Source organism: Mirounga leonina, unplaced genomic scaffold (genome assembly GCF_011800145.1).
Source record: "Mirounga leonina isolate KUSES-001 unplaced genomic scaffold, KU_Mleo_1.0 Mir_224, whole genome shotgun sequence".
In the NCBI taxonomy this organism is placed as follows: Eukaryota; Metazoa; Chordata; class Mammalia; order Carnivora; family Phocidae; genus Mirounga; species Mirounga leonina.
The window spans coordinates 21,106,670-21,120,647 of NW_023270615.1; the positions used below are offsets into that span (position 1 = coordinate 21,106,670).

The 13,978-nt window shown below is 44.3% G+C and overlaps 1 protein-coding gene and 1 non-coding gene across 4 annotated transcripts in view; both read left to right on the forward strand.

The window, feature by feature from the left end:
* The first annotated feature begins 2,551 nt into the window (after positions 1 to 2,551).
* Positions 2,552 to 13,978, forward strand: part of IARS1 (isoleucyl-tRNA synthetase 1) — a 68,110-nt gene continuing 56,683 nt past the window's right edge. The window contains exons 1-5 of one of the 3 annotated variants that reach the window (XM_035029275.1): positions 2,552 to 2,646; positions 8,929 to 9,054; positions 9,740 to 9,896; positions 10,140 to 10,259; positions 13,040 to 13,122. In XM_035029275.1, coding sequence (XP_034885166.1) covers positions 8,936 to 9,054; positions 9,740 to 9,896; positions 10,140 to 10,259; positions 13,040 to 13,122 — 479 coding nt within the window. In that variant the 5' untranslated portion in view covers positions 2,552 to 2,646; positions 8,929 to 8,935. Of the gene's footprint in view, positions 2,647 to 7,852; positions 9,055 to 9,739; positions 9,897 to 10,139; positions 10,260 to 13,039; positions 13,123 to 13,978 lie in introns of those variants that run through there. The other 2 variants (XM_035029273.1, XM_035029274.1) reach the window with 2 other exon arrangements.
* LOC118026425 lies at positions 5,204 to 5,335 on the forward strand. Its single transcript, XR_004683575.1, has one exon. It is a non-coding gene; the product is annotated as a small nucleolar RNA SNORA84 (small nucleolar RNA).

Consider the following 13,978-nt stretch of genomic DNA (forward strand, 5'->3'; position numbering starts at 1 on the left):
CTTTATTGATTCATCAGGTCCATCTAACACCCAGTGCTCATTACATCCAGTGCCCTTCTTCATGCCCATCACCCAGTTACCCCATCCCCCGACCTCCCCTCCAGCAACTAAATAAGATAAAGACAGAAAGGGAGGCCAACCATAAGAGACTCTTAAATACAGGGAACAAACTGAGGGTTGTTTTGAAATAAGTCCAAAGAAGTAAGCAGCTGAAGAGTCTTTTGGGATTCCTGTTTCCAAGACTTGATGGAAAACAGAAAAACCACCACTCAGCAGGATAAATAATCCAAATGTTCCACCATCTCTTGATGCAGATTACATTTATACATTCCTACTGCCGCATAACAGGTCATCCCAGTAAAATAATTTTGCTCACAAATAAGCAATTTGGTCAGGACTCCGTTGGCACCCCTCATTCCTCCTCCCTGTAGTGTCACCGAAATGGCTCAACTGGGGCTGGAGGATCCACTTCTAAGATGGCTTGCTCACTCAGTGCCTGTCCCTGCGTTTCCTCCCAGCATGGTGACTAGGTGTCAGAAGCAGAAGGTGCCAGTCTCTTTTCACTATATTCTACGGGTCACAACAGAGCCCAGCCAGAACCAAAGAGAAGGGGACACAGACCATCACCTCTCAGTGGGAGAAGTGTCAAAGAATTTGGCCATATTTAAATTTGTCACACCCACCATCTTCAAAACAGACAAGTGACATCAAGTATCCTTGCCCACCCCTAATTCCTGCTCCCCAGATACAACCATCTTCAACAATTTTATTTGTGTTCTCTGATGCTTCTCTCCATTACCTGACATGCTTATGCTGTGATTTCTTGGTTTTTCTTTTTTTTTAAGATTTATTAGAGAGTGCGTGCCCTTGTGCAAGCACGAGTGGGGGAGGGTGGAGAGAGAGAGAATCTGAAGCAGACTGTACGCTGAGCACAGAGCTGGATGCAGGGCTCTAATTCATTACCAGAGATCAAGACCAGAGCTGAAACCAAGTCAGTCACTTAACCAACGGTGCCACCAAGGCGTCTTCTTGGTTTTTCAGTTTTAGACATTACCTTTTGTCTCCTACTCTAACAAGTGAGGAGTCAACTCTGATCCAAGTTGTGGATTTTGACATATAACTTTTTTTCTAGAATCTTTTTTTCCACTTGCTCAACCTCTTTATGGATTTATATCTTTCAACAGTACCATAAAATGTTTCTCAGTACCATAAAATGTTTCTCAATGTTTTAAATGATCAGACCTGTTGTCCCCACCTTTTTTCCTGGACACATCTATCTGGGAGCCTTCTATCCTGCTCTAATCTGGCTGTCTGGACAGATGGTAAAAATGAACTGCACAAAGTGGAGAACTTCTAGTTAGTAAGCTGAAGAAACACCTCTAGAAAATAAATGTCCCCACCTAGAGTTTCTCATTTCATCAAGGTAGTGAGACCCCCTGACTCTCATCCTGGAGTGTAAGTGACTGTTGAATGAATGCTTGCACAAACTCTCAGTGTTCTTAAACGTGCTGTGCCTTCTACAGACTCTCGTAATTTTCTGCCCCTCTAACGGATGCAGTCAGCTGCTACAGAGTTACTCTGCACTTTGAAGGCCTAAACTTTCCTTCAGTCTCTGGTGCCAAAGCCCGAGGTCCGCTGCCCTTTGCGTGGCTCCAACTTCCCTTTGGTTTTTGGGGTTTTTTTTAGATTTTATTTATTTATCTGAGACAGAGAGCATGAGAGGGAGGAGGGTCAGAGGGAGAAGCAGGCTCCCCGCCGAGCAGGGAGCCCGACGCGGGACTCGACCCCGGGACTCCAGGATCATGACCTGAGCCGAAGGCAGTCGCCCAACCGACTGAGCCACCCAGGCGCCCTTCCCTTTGGTTTTTAAGCAGCGGATCCGGAAGGTGCCAGGCAGACCCACAGCAGAGATAATACATTGTAAGCGAGCAGATGGATAAAAAAGCAGATAAACTTTGCTTTCATCACAGGAAACGTTACACAGGGATAACTAAATTTGGTCAGCAGGCATTTCGTTCTCTTCCCTCCTGTTACGTGTCTGCACGTGGCCCTTGACCAAAGCTCGTGCAGGAGGACGCAGGGGAGCTCCGGAGGGGCTGCGGGGGCCTGGCGCGCGCCTCCGGCCCAGGCCGCGCAGCGGTCTCAGCCCCGGGGCCGTGCGGCTTCACCGACCCCGCGGTGCCCCGCCGCAGGTCTCCGCGACCCTGAACCTTGCTACGGTCACTCAGGTCGGGGCCGCACGGTGCAGTCGCCCCGTTTGCGCGTAGGGAAACGCACGTGCGCTGTGCGCAGCCAGGTGACACGCACGAGCACACCGCGTAAAGCGCGCAGTCAGCGGACACCACGGCAGCCACCGCCCGCGAGCCCCCGTCTACGGCCCGGAGGGCGCCGAGCCACCGCCGCCGCCCAGGGAGGCGTTGCGAGGGGGCGCGCACGGCCCTGCCGCCAGGGTAGGCGGGGCCGGAGCCCGCGCGACCAGTCGGCGTCCGGCTTGTTGATGGGTGGGCGGCGGCGCACGCTGATTGGCCGGCGTGGCCCTGCCTTTTCCTCCCTGCCCCGCGCTGTCAGAGCGTTGCATCACCTCTGGACACCCGGCGGCGGCGTGGAGGAGGCTCTTTCGTGGCGCGCCCACACGGGGCCTTTCAGGTACCCCCGGACCTGCCCGCGGGGTCGCCCCGGGTGGTCCCCGCCCGCCCTGGGCCCCTGTTGTACCGTCGCCTTACCCGTGGGCCCCTCCGTACCCCCGCCCTGCCTGCAGGGTCGCCGCGGATGACCCCGCGGGTTCTCCGCACGTAGCCCCCGCCCTGCCCGCGGGACCGCCCCAGGCCACCCGGCCTGCCCGCGGGTCTCCTCGGGCAAGCCCCCTCCGCCCCGCACCCGCACGGGCGCCCAGGCCACCCTGCCCCCGTCCTGCGCGCGGGGTCGCCCCCGCTGCCCCCGCTCTGCCTGCTGGCCCCTTGGGCGACTGCGGGAAGTTGGTGCGGTAGTTTGCTGGAGAAGGTCAGAAGGTGGGGAAATGACTTGAAGATCGGGCGTTCCTTGCACGAATCTCGTCCTAGCCCGCGGGAGGGAGGGCTGGTCGCCAAGCGCCTGGGTGGGGAGCGGAGCGAGCACAGCGCCCGATGGCCGAAGACGCAGTGGGCCTGGTGCCTGCGTCGGCAGCCGGGAGCGGGCGGACACTTCTGGGGGCTTGTGGCGGGGAGAAGGAAGTCTTCTCGGGACTGCCCTGGGCTCGGGGCCTTGAGGCTGAGTGCGGCTTGCAGAGAGGGTGAGTCCGGAGGACCCTCGTAAGGACGGCGGCATGGGGGAGTGTGTGTTGCTTCAGGAGAGGGGGCCTTGCGGCAGCTGTAGGGGGTGTGCGGAGCAGGTGGGAGACGACGGCCTCCGGCCTTAGGAGTTTTTGGTTTGCCTTGGGATGAAAGGGTGTTGGGAATGAGTCCAGAAGAGAAGGAGGGTTTTCTCATTAAAAGGTGGGGCTTATTTTTAGCGTTCAGGTTTTGCAGAAAGATCAGGATGGAACTAGAAGCAAAGTCATTGATTTAGGGGATTCCTAGTAGTATCGTGAACTTTTAAAACGCAAGTATCAGTAGGGGCGCCTGGTGGCTCAGGCGGTTGAGTGTCAGACTCTTGATTTCAGTCCAGGTCATGATCTCAGGGTCGTGAGATGGAGTGGCAGGTCAGGCTCTGGGCTTAAGTGGAGTCTGCTTGAGACTCTCTCCCATCTCCCTGTCCTTCTGACCTTCACCCCACACGCACTCTGTCTCTCTCAAATAAATAAATCTTAAAAAAAAAAGGGGGGGGGAAATTCCAAAGCCCATCCTCTTAGCCATTGTCTTGTGCCGGGAGGATCCCATGGAGTGGGATAGATTGAAAAGGCAGGTGGGAGGAGTTTCGCTGATGGAAACTAAGGATGCCGGCCAAGGGAATCCTTCAGACTATTGTTTCTGAGCCCTCACCGTGTGTCAGCACACGCTGGAGAGCATAGACAGTAAGAATGCTTCTGCAGGCAGTAGATTTACAGTTGAATTGGAGAGTGTGTGAAGTAAACCACAAGGCGTAGGAGAGGAACGGACTTGGGGAGGGGGATATTAGTTCCGAAAAAGGGGATTGATAAAAGCCTCAGGGAGGAGAGTGCATTACTTAAGCTAGGTTAGTGCTAGAGTATGTGGGGAGGGGTCCAGATGCAGGAAAGCAGTAGATCAGGAAAGTGGTTTTGTTTCTCAGTGTGATGTACCTGGTGGTTGAGTGTTTTGTTTTGTTTTGTTTTTTAAGATTTTATTAATTTATTTGACAGAGAGACACAGCGAGAGAGGGAACACAAGCAGGGAGAGTGGGAGAAGGAGAAGCAGGCTTCCCTCGGAGCAGGGAGCCCGATGTGGGGCTCGATCCCAGGACCCTGGGGTCATGACCTGAGCTGATGGCAGACGCTTAACGACTGAGCCACCCAGGCGCCCCGGGAGAGAGAGAATCTTTTTTTTTTTTTAAAGATTTTATTTGATAGAGACACAGCGAGAGAGGAACACAAGCAGGGGGAGTGGGAGAGGGAGAAGCAGGCTTCCCGCCGAGCAGGGAGCCCGATGTGGGGCTCGATCCCAGGACCCCGGGATCATGACCTGAGCCGAAGGCAGACGCTTAACGACTGAGCCACCCAGGCGCCCCTGGTGCTTGAGTTTCGTAAGAGTAAAGGTCAGGAGGAAAAGTAGTAATTTGGGGGAAGGTCATGATGACCTTGAGTGCCCTATTGAAAAGTCTGTACAGAATATTGTTGGGAGAGATGAGTCATTGAATGTTTTTTTTTTTTAATACAAAAATGATACTTTCAGAGCTTCTCCTTAGGAAGGTGGTATGTCGGATATACAGTATTTATTTTTCTCTTTATTTTAAAAGTTTTTGTGATAAAGTTAATACATACCAAAAAAGTGGTATGAAGTAATAAAGATTTGTTCTTTCTTGCCCCTCCCCCGCCCACCATGGTAGGCATAGTTAAGTTTGGTGGCTATCCTTCTAAATTCAAGTACAAAATTACTTAAACATCGATTTTATTTACATATGTATGTTTTAAGTCTCTTAAAAATGGTAATACACATAGTGTAAGTCGTTAGAACTGTGACTTGCTCTTACGGTAAGAGGGAGGAAGCGGAGATTGCTTCCTAGCTTGGCCTGGTGATTAATCTCCCTCCTCCTCCTACTCCCCACACCCCATGCCCTGTGGTTACTGGATGCTGTTTGCAGGTACAGCTCTCCAGTGGATATGAAGGGCCAGAGCAATCCTGTGATTTATGCATGGGGGCTGTTTCTCCTCAGCAGCCGCCATAGCCCGGTCACTGGTACATGGCTCCTCCTGTGCCTTTAGGTTGAGTCTTTGTTTGGCATAATAATGCACTGATTCTTAATCTTTGGGGAATAGAAGCTCCCTAGAAAGTTTTATAAAACTTATGAGCCATTTTCACCAAAAGCTTAAATCTCATTTTCTCAAAAAAAAAAAATAAAAATTTTTCAGATAGATATTCCTGAATAATGATTAGAACAGTTCGAGAGTAGTGACTTAAAAACTTTGATGTGCATGCTAATCCCCTGGGATCTCGTTAAAATGCAGGTTCTGACTCCAGTCCAAGGTGGGCCTGGCAAGTCTACTGTTGTCAGCTCCCATAGATGCTGGCAATTCTAGAACTGGCCTCGAGGAGAATTAGAAGTGACAGAAAGAAATGTGTTGATATCCAAAGATCTGTTAATCTTCAGTGGTAGCCCCTTCAGTTTCAGTTGGCCTCTAATAAGGTGCTCACTGAACCAGCAGGACCCCTAATAAATCATTAAGTGCAGATTCACACCCTTACCATCCATGAAAGGCCAGGCATTGTAACAAGATCCAAAGATCCAAAATGCCATTCAATGCCATTCTGTTTAATACCATTTAATGACACACCTAGTCAGAAATGGATACTTGGATTCATTAAATGGCCCACCTGTTCTTCTCTTATTTTTTTCCGTATATATAAAACTCAAAGACAGCCTCACATCTCAAAAATAAATGAAAGAAAAGGAGACACACTGCTGGTTAAAAAAAAAAAAAATTTAAAAATTTAAAAAATATATATGTATTTTTTAAAAAATTTGTTTTTTGGATGGCATGGGTCAATGGTCGTGCTTAGGTTTTGATGCTTCCAGAATTGGCTGAGGTACGTAGGTCTCTTTGCTCCTAGAGTCAGTTACCTGTACTGTTAAAGTTCTTGAGGTTTTGTTTTTTAAAGATTTTATTTATTTGACAGAGAGAGAGAAAGAGCACAAACGGGGGAGCCGCAGAGGGAGAGGGAGAAGCAGGCTCCCTGCTGAGGAAGGACCCCAACATGGGGCTCGATCCTAGGACCCTGGAATCATGACCTGAGCTGAAGGCAGACGTTCAACCGACTGAGCCACCTAGGCACCCCAAGTTCTTGAGTTCTTAAGATTCTCTATCTTCTCTGTTGTTTTCTCATTATTAGCAATCTTGTCCCTTTTTATTTTTTATTTTCTTTTTTTTAAAGATTTTATTTTATTTATTTGACAGAGACAGCAAGAGAGGGAACACAAGCAGGGGGAGTGGGAGAGGGAGAAGCAGGCTTCCCGCTGAGCAGGGAGCCCAATGCGGGGCTCAGTCCCAGGACCCCAGGATCGTGACCTGAGCTGAGGGCAGATGCTTAACGACTGAGCCACCCAGGCGTCCCTCTTGTCCCCTTTTAATCTAATGTTGGCTTGGAAACCTGGTCACCAACCTTATTAGAATTATTAAGTAAGAATATATAGGCTTTAAGGAGGAATGGGTTGGAGGATGCTCACTAGATAGTTAAGCCCCAGATTGATCAGGTGTTTCTGCAGGGGTTATTAGCAAAACTCTTAAAAAAGCCACTTTAAGACTTCTTTCACTAGGGACTAAATCCAGGATGTATACAGCTTGTCCTTTACAAATATCATGAATAAGCAATAAAAGGGATAAAATAGAAAATTGGAATGAGCTAGGAATTATTTGAATGTAAGAGTCTCATCTTTTCAGCTTTAAATTTTTTTAGGTTTTACCTGTTTTCCTCAAAGAAATGAGGTTATCTCGACAGAAGTGCTTTCTATCCTGTGAGTGTAGGTAAGAATTCTTACCTACTTTGAGATTTACTTTTTTCAGGTTATTAATGAATTTTTGGTATCCTTACATAAATTTCCAAGATTTTGTCTCCTCTTACAAGTGTATTGTCTACAACTACTAAATGTTGTATTGTAGTTAAGAAGTAAGTGAAGAATGTGATTTGGGAACAAGTTTTACAATAATCAAAAAGTACTGGGGGCACCTGGGTGGCTCAGTCAGTTAAGCATCTACCTTTAGCTCAGTTGTGATCTTGGAGTCCTGGGATTGAGTCCCACATCAGGCTCCTCAATCAGCGGGGAGCCTGCTTCTCCCTCCCTCCTCTCTCTCTCAAATAAAATCTTAAAAAAGTACTGTGTATTCCTATTTCACACAGTATACAAAAATAACTTAAAATAGATCAACAACCTAAAATTAAAAGCTAAACCTTCACAACTTTGTTTTAGGTAGTGGTTTCTTAAATATGACACCCAAAGCTCAAGTAACAAAACAAAAAGTAGATAAACGGACTTCACTAAAATTAAAAGTGTTGGTGTTTTAGCAAGTAAGGTGAAGAAAATAAAGACAACCCACAGGGGGTGCCTGGGTGGCTTAGTTGGTGAAGCGCCTGGGCCTTCAGCTTGGGTCATGATCTCAGGGTTTTGGGATCCAGCCCTGCATCAGGCTCCTTGCTCAGCAGGGAGTCTGCTTCTCCCTCTTTCTCTGGTCCTCCCACTGCTTGCACTCTTTCTCTTTCTCTCTCTCAAATAAATAAAATATTTTTTTAAAAAATGACGACCCACAGAATGGGAGAAAATTTTTGCAAATTTTGTAACTGAGAAGGGACTTGTGTCTAGAATATATGAAGAATTCTTACACCTCAACAATTAAAAGACAACCCAGTTTATACATTGGACAAAGGATGAATGGTAATTTCTCCAAGTGAGATATAAATGTTGCCAATAAGCACATGAAAATGTGGTCAGATCACTAATCATTAAGGAAGTACAAATCAAAATCATAATGAGATACCACCTCATGCCCACTAGGATTTCCTATAATCCAGAAATGGACAATCAGGAGTGAGGATGTAGAAAAATGGAAATACTTACTCACTTCTGGGAGAATGTAAAATGAGGCAGCAGCTTTAGAAAACATTTTTGGTAGTTTCTCAAAAGTTAAACACAGTTACCATATGATCCAGCAATTCTACTCCTGGATGCAGACCCAAGAGAACTGAGTACATATGTCTGCACAAAAACTTATATGTGAATATTCGTAGCAGGATTGTTCATATAGCCAAAAAGTGAAACATTCCTAATGTCCATGAACTAATGAATGGATAAACTTTGGCATATCCATACAATGAAATACTCAGCCATAAAAAGTAACGAAGTATGAAGACATGTTACAACATGGATGAACTTTGAAAACGTAATTCTAAGAAGCCAGACACATGATTCCATTTATATGAAATACCGTGAATAAGAAAACTCATAGAGCAGAAGCAGATTAATGGTTGCGAGGGGGCTGGGGAAGAAGGGAGTGGAGAAGGGCTGCTGATGTTGACAGATTTTTGGAGCAGGCCGGGCAAAGCGGTGGTGAAGGTTTCTGGAATTAGAGTGCTCATGGTTGCACAAACTTGAGAAGATACTAAAACCACTGAATTGTACACTTCAAAGGGTGGACTTTATGGCACATGAACTATAATTCAAAACCGTCATGTTTTTTAAAGTATTGTGTAGTGTCATGGGTAGTAGTGTGTACATGCATTTTATTGTATGCCACTCTGTTAATCCTAGACTTCTCTTAAGAATAATAAATTCGATTTTCTCTTGCAGCAGCAGAATGGTTCAGCAAGTTCCGGAAAACATCAATTTTCCTGCTGAAGAAGAGAAAATCTTGCAGTTCTGGTCTGACTTTAACTGTTTTCAGGAATGCTTAAAGCAATCAAAACATAAGCCAAAGTATGTGAATTTCTTTGGTAATGGTAGAGTCCTTAAGAATAGTCACTTCTCAGACTGAGTTCCATGAAGGCAGAAGCTTCATTGTGTTCCCAGAGTCTCCTAGCTCTCTGCATAGTGGGTACTTTCAGCGGTCGGTACATGTTGAATGGATGAGTTTTTAAATATTAGGTAGATCCCGTTTCTTTAAGAAGTCTGGATAGAATTTGTGTATCACCCTCTTGTGTTCATTTTTCTCATTCTTACCACCCTCATTTAAACACTAGACTGGTCTTCGCTTCCTGTTGGAGTACTTCCTGCCTCCAGTCTCCATTCACTTAAAAACCAGTCCTTTCTGTACTGTTTTCATCATTTGTTCAAAACTATGTTTCAAAAACTATGAGGTGTTTGTTCCTGTTTTACTGATGAGGTAACTCAGGATCGGGATGAATAACTTGCCTTATGTCATGGAACTAATAAGCTAAGTGTGGATAGTCTGATGGAGGTCATTCCAACTCCGCCATAACTAGCTTTTTTGAAGGCAGGACCTCCAGTAAATATCTAACCATTTATGTCTGTGAATTTTCTGGTCTTGCTGCTTTTCTTCTCCCTGGAGACTCTACTATGATAGGAGCTATCTGTAGGAAAGTGTTATCCTAAATTATTGCGGTTTTAAAGTCACTTAACACCTTTTTATTACCTCTGTTAGATTTACGTTCTATGATGGGCCTCCTTTTGCAACTGGACTGCCTCACTATGGACATATACTTGCAGGGACGATTAAAGATATAGTTACCAGATATGCTCACCAGAGTGGGTTTCATGTTGACAGAAGATTTGGATGGGATTGTCATGGCTTACCTGTGGTATGTTTGAGTCACCAGCTTTATAAGATTCTGATTTTTTATTAAGCATTGGATTTCATCATATAATATGTTAACATGAATTTTTCCTATAATGTATTTTGTTTCTATAATATTATGTATAGTTCATTTTCTCTATAGATTTTTGAGATCCAATTTTTTAAAATCTGTGTTATTTTCTAGAGTTGCTGAATTGCATTTATTTCAGAGGGCAAGGATGTTAACAGTCTTATCGCAAATTTTCAGGAATATGAAATTGATAAGACACTGGGAATCAGAGGACCAGAGGATGTAGCCAAAATGGGGATTGTAGAGTATAACAATCAGTGCCGAGCAATTGTGATGAGATATTCTACTGAGTGGAAGGTATGTTGGGTTATTTTCGGTAGAATGAACGAAAACTTTAATTTTTAAGTGGGAGTTGAAAAGGTTTATACTCCTTTTGTGCTTTTTATGAGATGCGTACAAAAGTATGGCTATCTGTGTGAGGTTGTGACATAAGAGGGTTGACCATCCTCTTTAAAGAAGTATTTAGCTTTCACCTACAACTCTATTAAGCTGTTAGCTTAAACTGCACCCTCTCTTTTTGGTTTCTGTGTGCTTGACTGGTCTTCAGTACTTAATCTCTTACCTACTCACTGTGTATGACAAGAATCAGGCTGTCCTAGCAAAAAGATAAACTCGAATGTTGCAGTAAAAAAATTCTGGTGTTAGGGCGCCTGGGTGGCTCAGTGGTTAAGCGACTGCCTTCAGCTCAGGTCATAATCCTGGAGTCCTGGGATCGAGTCCCGCATGGGGCTCCCTGCTCAGCAGGGAGTCTGCTTCTCCCTCTGACCCTCCCCCCTCTCATGTGCTCTCTCTCTCATTCTCTCTCTCTAAAATAAATAAATAAATAATCTTAAAAAAAAAATTCTGGTGTTAAAAACAATTCAGATTTGGCCTCACTGTTGTATTAATTTGACTCGCATCCTACCTACATCTGTTTGTAAGTCCTCTGAAGGGCTGGCAGAGCTCCTGTCTCTCTTGTTCTGATGGGCAGAGGAGCAGAGAGCCCCTTCTCCTCCCTGGCTGTCCAGCTAGTGTGTCTGTGTTTCTTAAAAACATGTCTGACTTTTTTTGCATCTCACTCTCTTACCACTTCGACTTCTCAAACTTGCTGTTAATCCAAGTTCCCTATTCTGCCGATAGTATCTGTCTTCCAGGCTTCACACACTATCCTCATGATCAAATCAAATGCCAAATCCTATCAAGTCTTTCTTCTTCGGTGTCTCTTGTCAAGTCATTGCATTCCTACAACCTGTCCCTGGCCCCCCACCCCCCTCCCTGAGTTTCTGTAACCATCTTCTGATTGGGCTCCTGCTCCCATTCTTTGCACTTTCCTGCCAGGTTATCTCTCCCGCAAGACTGCTCATCGTGGTCTTCCCTGCTCACAATTTTGAGTAGCTTCTCTTCATTGGTGAATAAAACCTGATTTCCTCAACCTGAAAATGAAAGGTCCTCGATTCTCTCCTAACTTTTTAATTTTTAAATTTTTTTATTAAAAATAAATTCTTGGGGCGCCTGGATGGCTCAGTCGTTAAGTGTCTGCCTTCAGCTCAGGTCATGATCCCAGGGTCCTGGGATCAGGCCCCGCATTGGGCTCCCTGCTCAGTGGGGAGCCTGCTTCTCCCTCTCCCACTCCCCCTGCTTGTGCTCTCTCTCTCTCGCTCGCTGTCTCTCACTCTGTCAAATAAATAAATAAAATCTTAAAAAATATATATATAAATAAATTAAAAAAAATTTTTTTTTTAAACCTAACTTGATTCCGTCAAACTTTCTTGCCTGGTTGCCAGAAGGAAAAATCTAATGAATATGATATGCATTTGGCTTTTTTTTTTCTTTAAAATTATTTTTTATCTTTCAGCTTTTCAGTTTGAAATAATTCAGACTTAGTAAAAATTTCAAAAACAGGGCGCCTGGGTGGCTCAGTTGGTTGAGCGACTGCCTTCGGCTCAGGTCATGATCCTGGAGTCCCGGGATCGAGTCCCGCATCGGGCTCCCCCTGCTCGGCGGGGAGTCTGCTTCTCCCTCTGACCCTCCTCCCCTCTCATGCTCTCTGTCTCTCATTCTCTCTGTCCCAAATAAATAAATAAGAAAATCTTTAAAAAAAAAAAATTTTCAAAAACAGTTATGAAGAAGTCTCCTATACTCTTCTCTCACTTCCCAAATTCTAACACCTTCAATAATCATAATTATCAAAAGCAAGAAATTAACACTGATACAGTATAATAGATCTTCTTCAAATTTAACCAGTTTTCCACTAATTCTGATCCAGGACCCAGTCTAGGAACATACATTGCATATAGTTAGACCTCCTTATTCTACTTCAGTCTGGAGGATTCCCTCAATCTTTCTTTGTCTTTCATGACCTTATCACTTTTTTTTTAAGTTTATTATTTAATTTCTACACCTAAGGTGGGACTCAAGCTCACAACCCCAACATCAGGAGTCGCATGCTTTTCCAACTGAGCCAGCCAGGCACCCTACCTTGTCACTTTTAAAGAGTACAGGCTGATTATTTTGTAGAAAGTCCCCCAAAGTCTGATGTTTTCTCATGATTAAGTTTGGGTTATATATGCATTTTTGACAAGAATGCTCAGGAGTGGCATCATGCGCTTCTCAGTCTGTCATTATCAGGAGGCCTGTGACACTAATATGTCTCATTCGTGACATTAATTTTGTTCACTAAGGTAACATATGTCAGGTTTCTCTGTTGTTGATTTGCAGTTTTTCCTTTGTAATTAAGTGTGCTCTGGGGAGTCTTTGCAAATATCCTATTTCTTACACTTTTGTTTATGAATTTTAGCATCCATTGATGATTCTTGCCAGCAACAATTATACCTGTGTTATTTGCCAAATGGTAATTTGGGTAGACTTTTATAAAGGAATATTAATATTTGTAAGTGACATCATCTGCCAAGAGAATGAATGCCAAGAGAACTGTTCTTAACCCTACATAGTGCGTTGTTTACGGTATAGGTTTACCTGAGCCGTTGCTTGTTCTGTTTTCCCAAAATCATTGTATGTGGTGATGATAGAAGTGACACACATTGATGTGCGATAACAAATATCAGTGTCTAATAACTCTAATATTCATATTCTTAAAGTCCACTGTTACCAGACTTGGCCGATGGATTGACTTTGACAATGACTACAAAACTCTGTATCCACAATTCATGGAATCTGTCTGGTAGGTTTACTTGAAATTTAAATATAATGAATATTCTGTTTATTGCTTAGTGGAGAGATTTTTCAGATTCACAATTTATCTAAAGTCTTTGGGATGGATTTATTTTTTTGTTTTTAAAGGTATTTATTTTTTTAGAGCACTTTTAGGTTCCTAGCAAAATTGAGAGGAAAGTACAGAGATTTCCCCTATTCCCTGCCCCCACACATGCACTCCACTACCAACATCCCCACCAGAGTGGTACATATGTTACCATTGATGACATACACTGACACATCGTCATCACCCAAAGTCCATAGTTTACATTAAAGGTCACTCTTGGTGTTGTATGTTCTGTGGGTTTGGACAAGTGACATGTAGCCATCATGCTAACATCATATAGAGTATTTTCACTGTCCTAAAAATCCTCTGTGCACAACTGTTTCTGATTTGGTTCTGACTTCAGTAAATTTTGGATTCTGCTGAGGTAATAGGATACGCATGTATTCTGTGGTATATAATGACTCCAACACGTTGAGCAGTAACCTGTAATCAAATACATTAGTATCTTTGCATTAGGACACATAATTGTTCATGCTAAGTAGATAAAACAAAGAATATAAACGGCCTGATGTCAGTTAAAGGGTTTTGTGGGGTTTTGTGGGGTTTTGTTTTGTTTTCTCATTTCTCATATAAATTTAAGTTGGGGCCTGACTAGCTCAGTTGGTGGAGCATGTGACTCTTGAGCTCAAGGTTAGAAGTTCGAGCCCCATGTTGGTTGTAGAGATTACTTAAAAATAATCTTTTTTTTTTTTAATAAAAAGAGCACCTGTGGCTAGTGCCTACAATATTGGACAATATAGCTCTATATAATACTTCC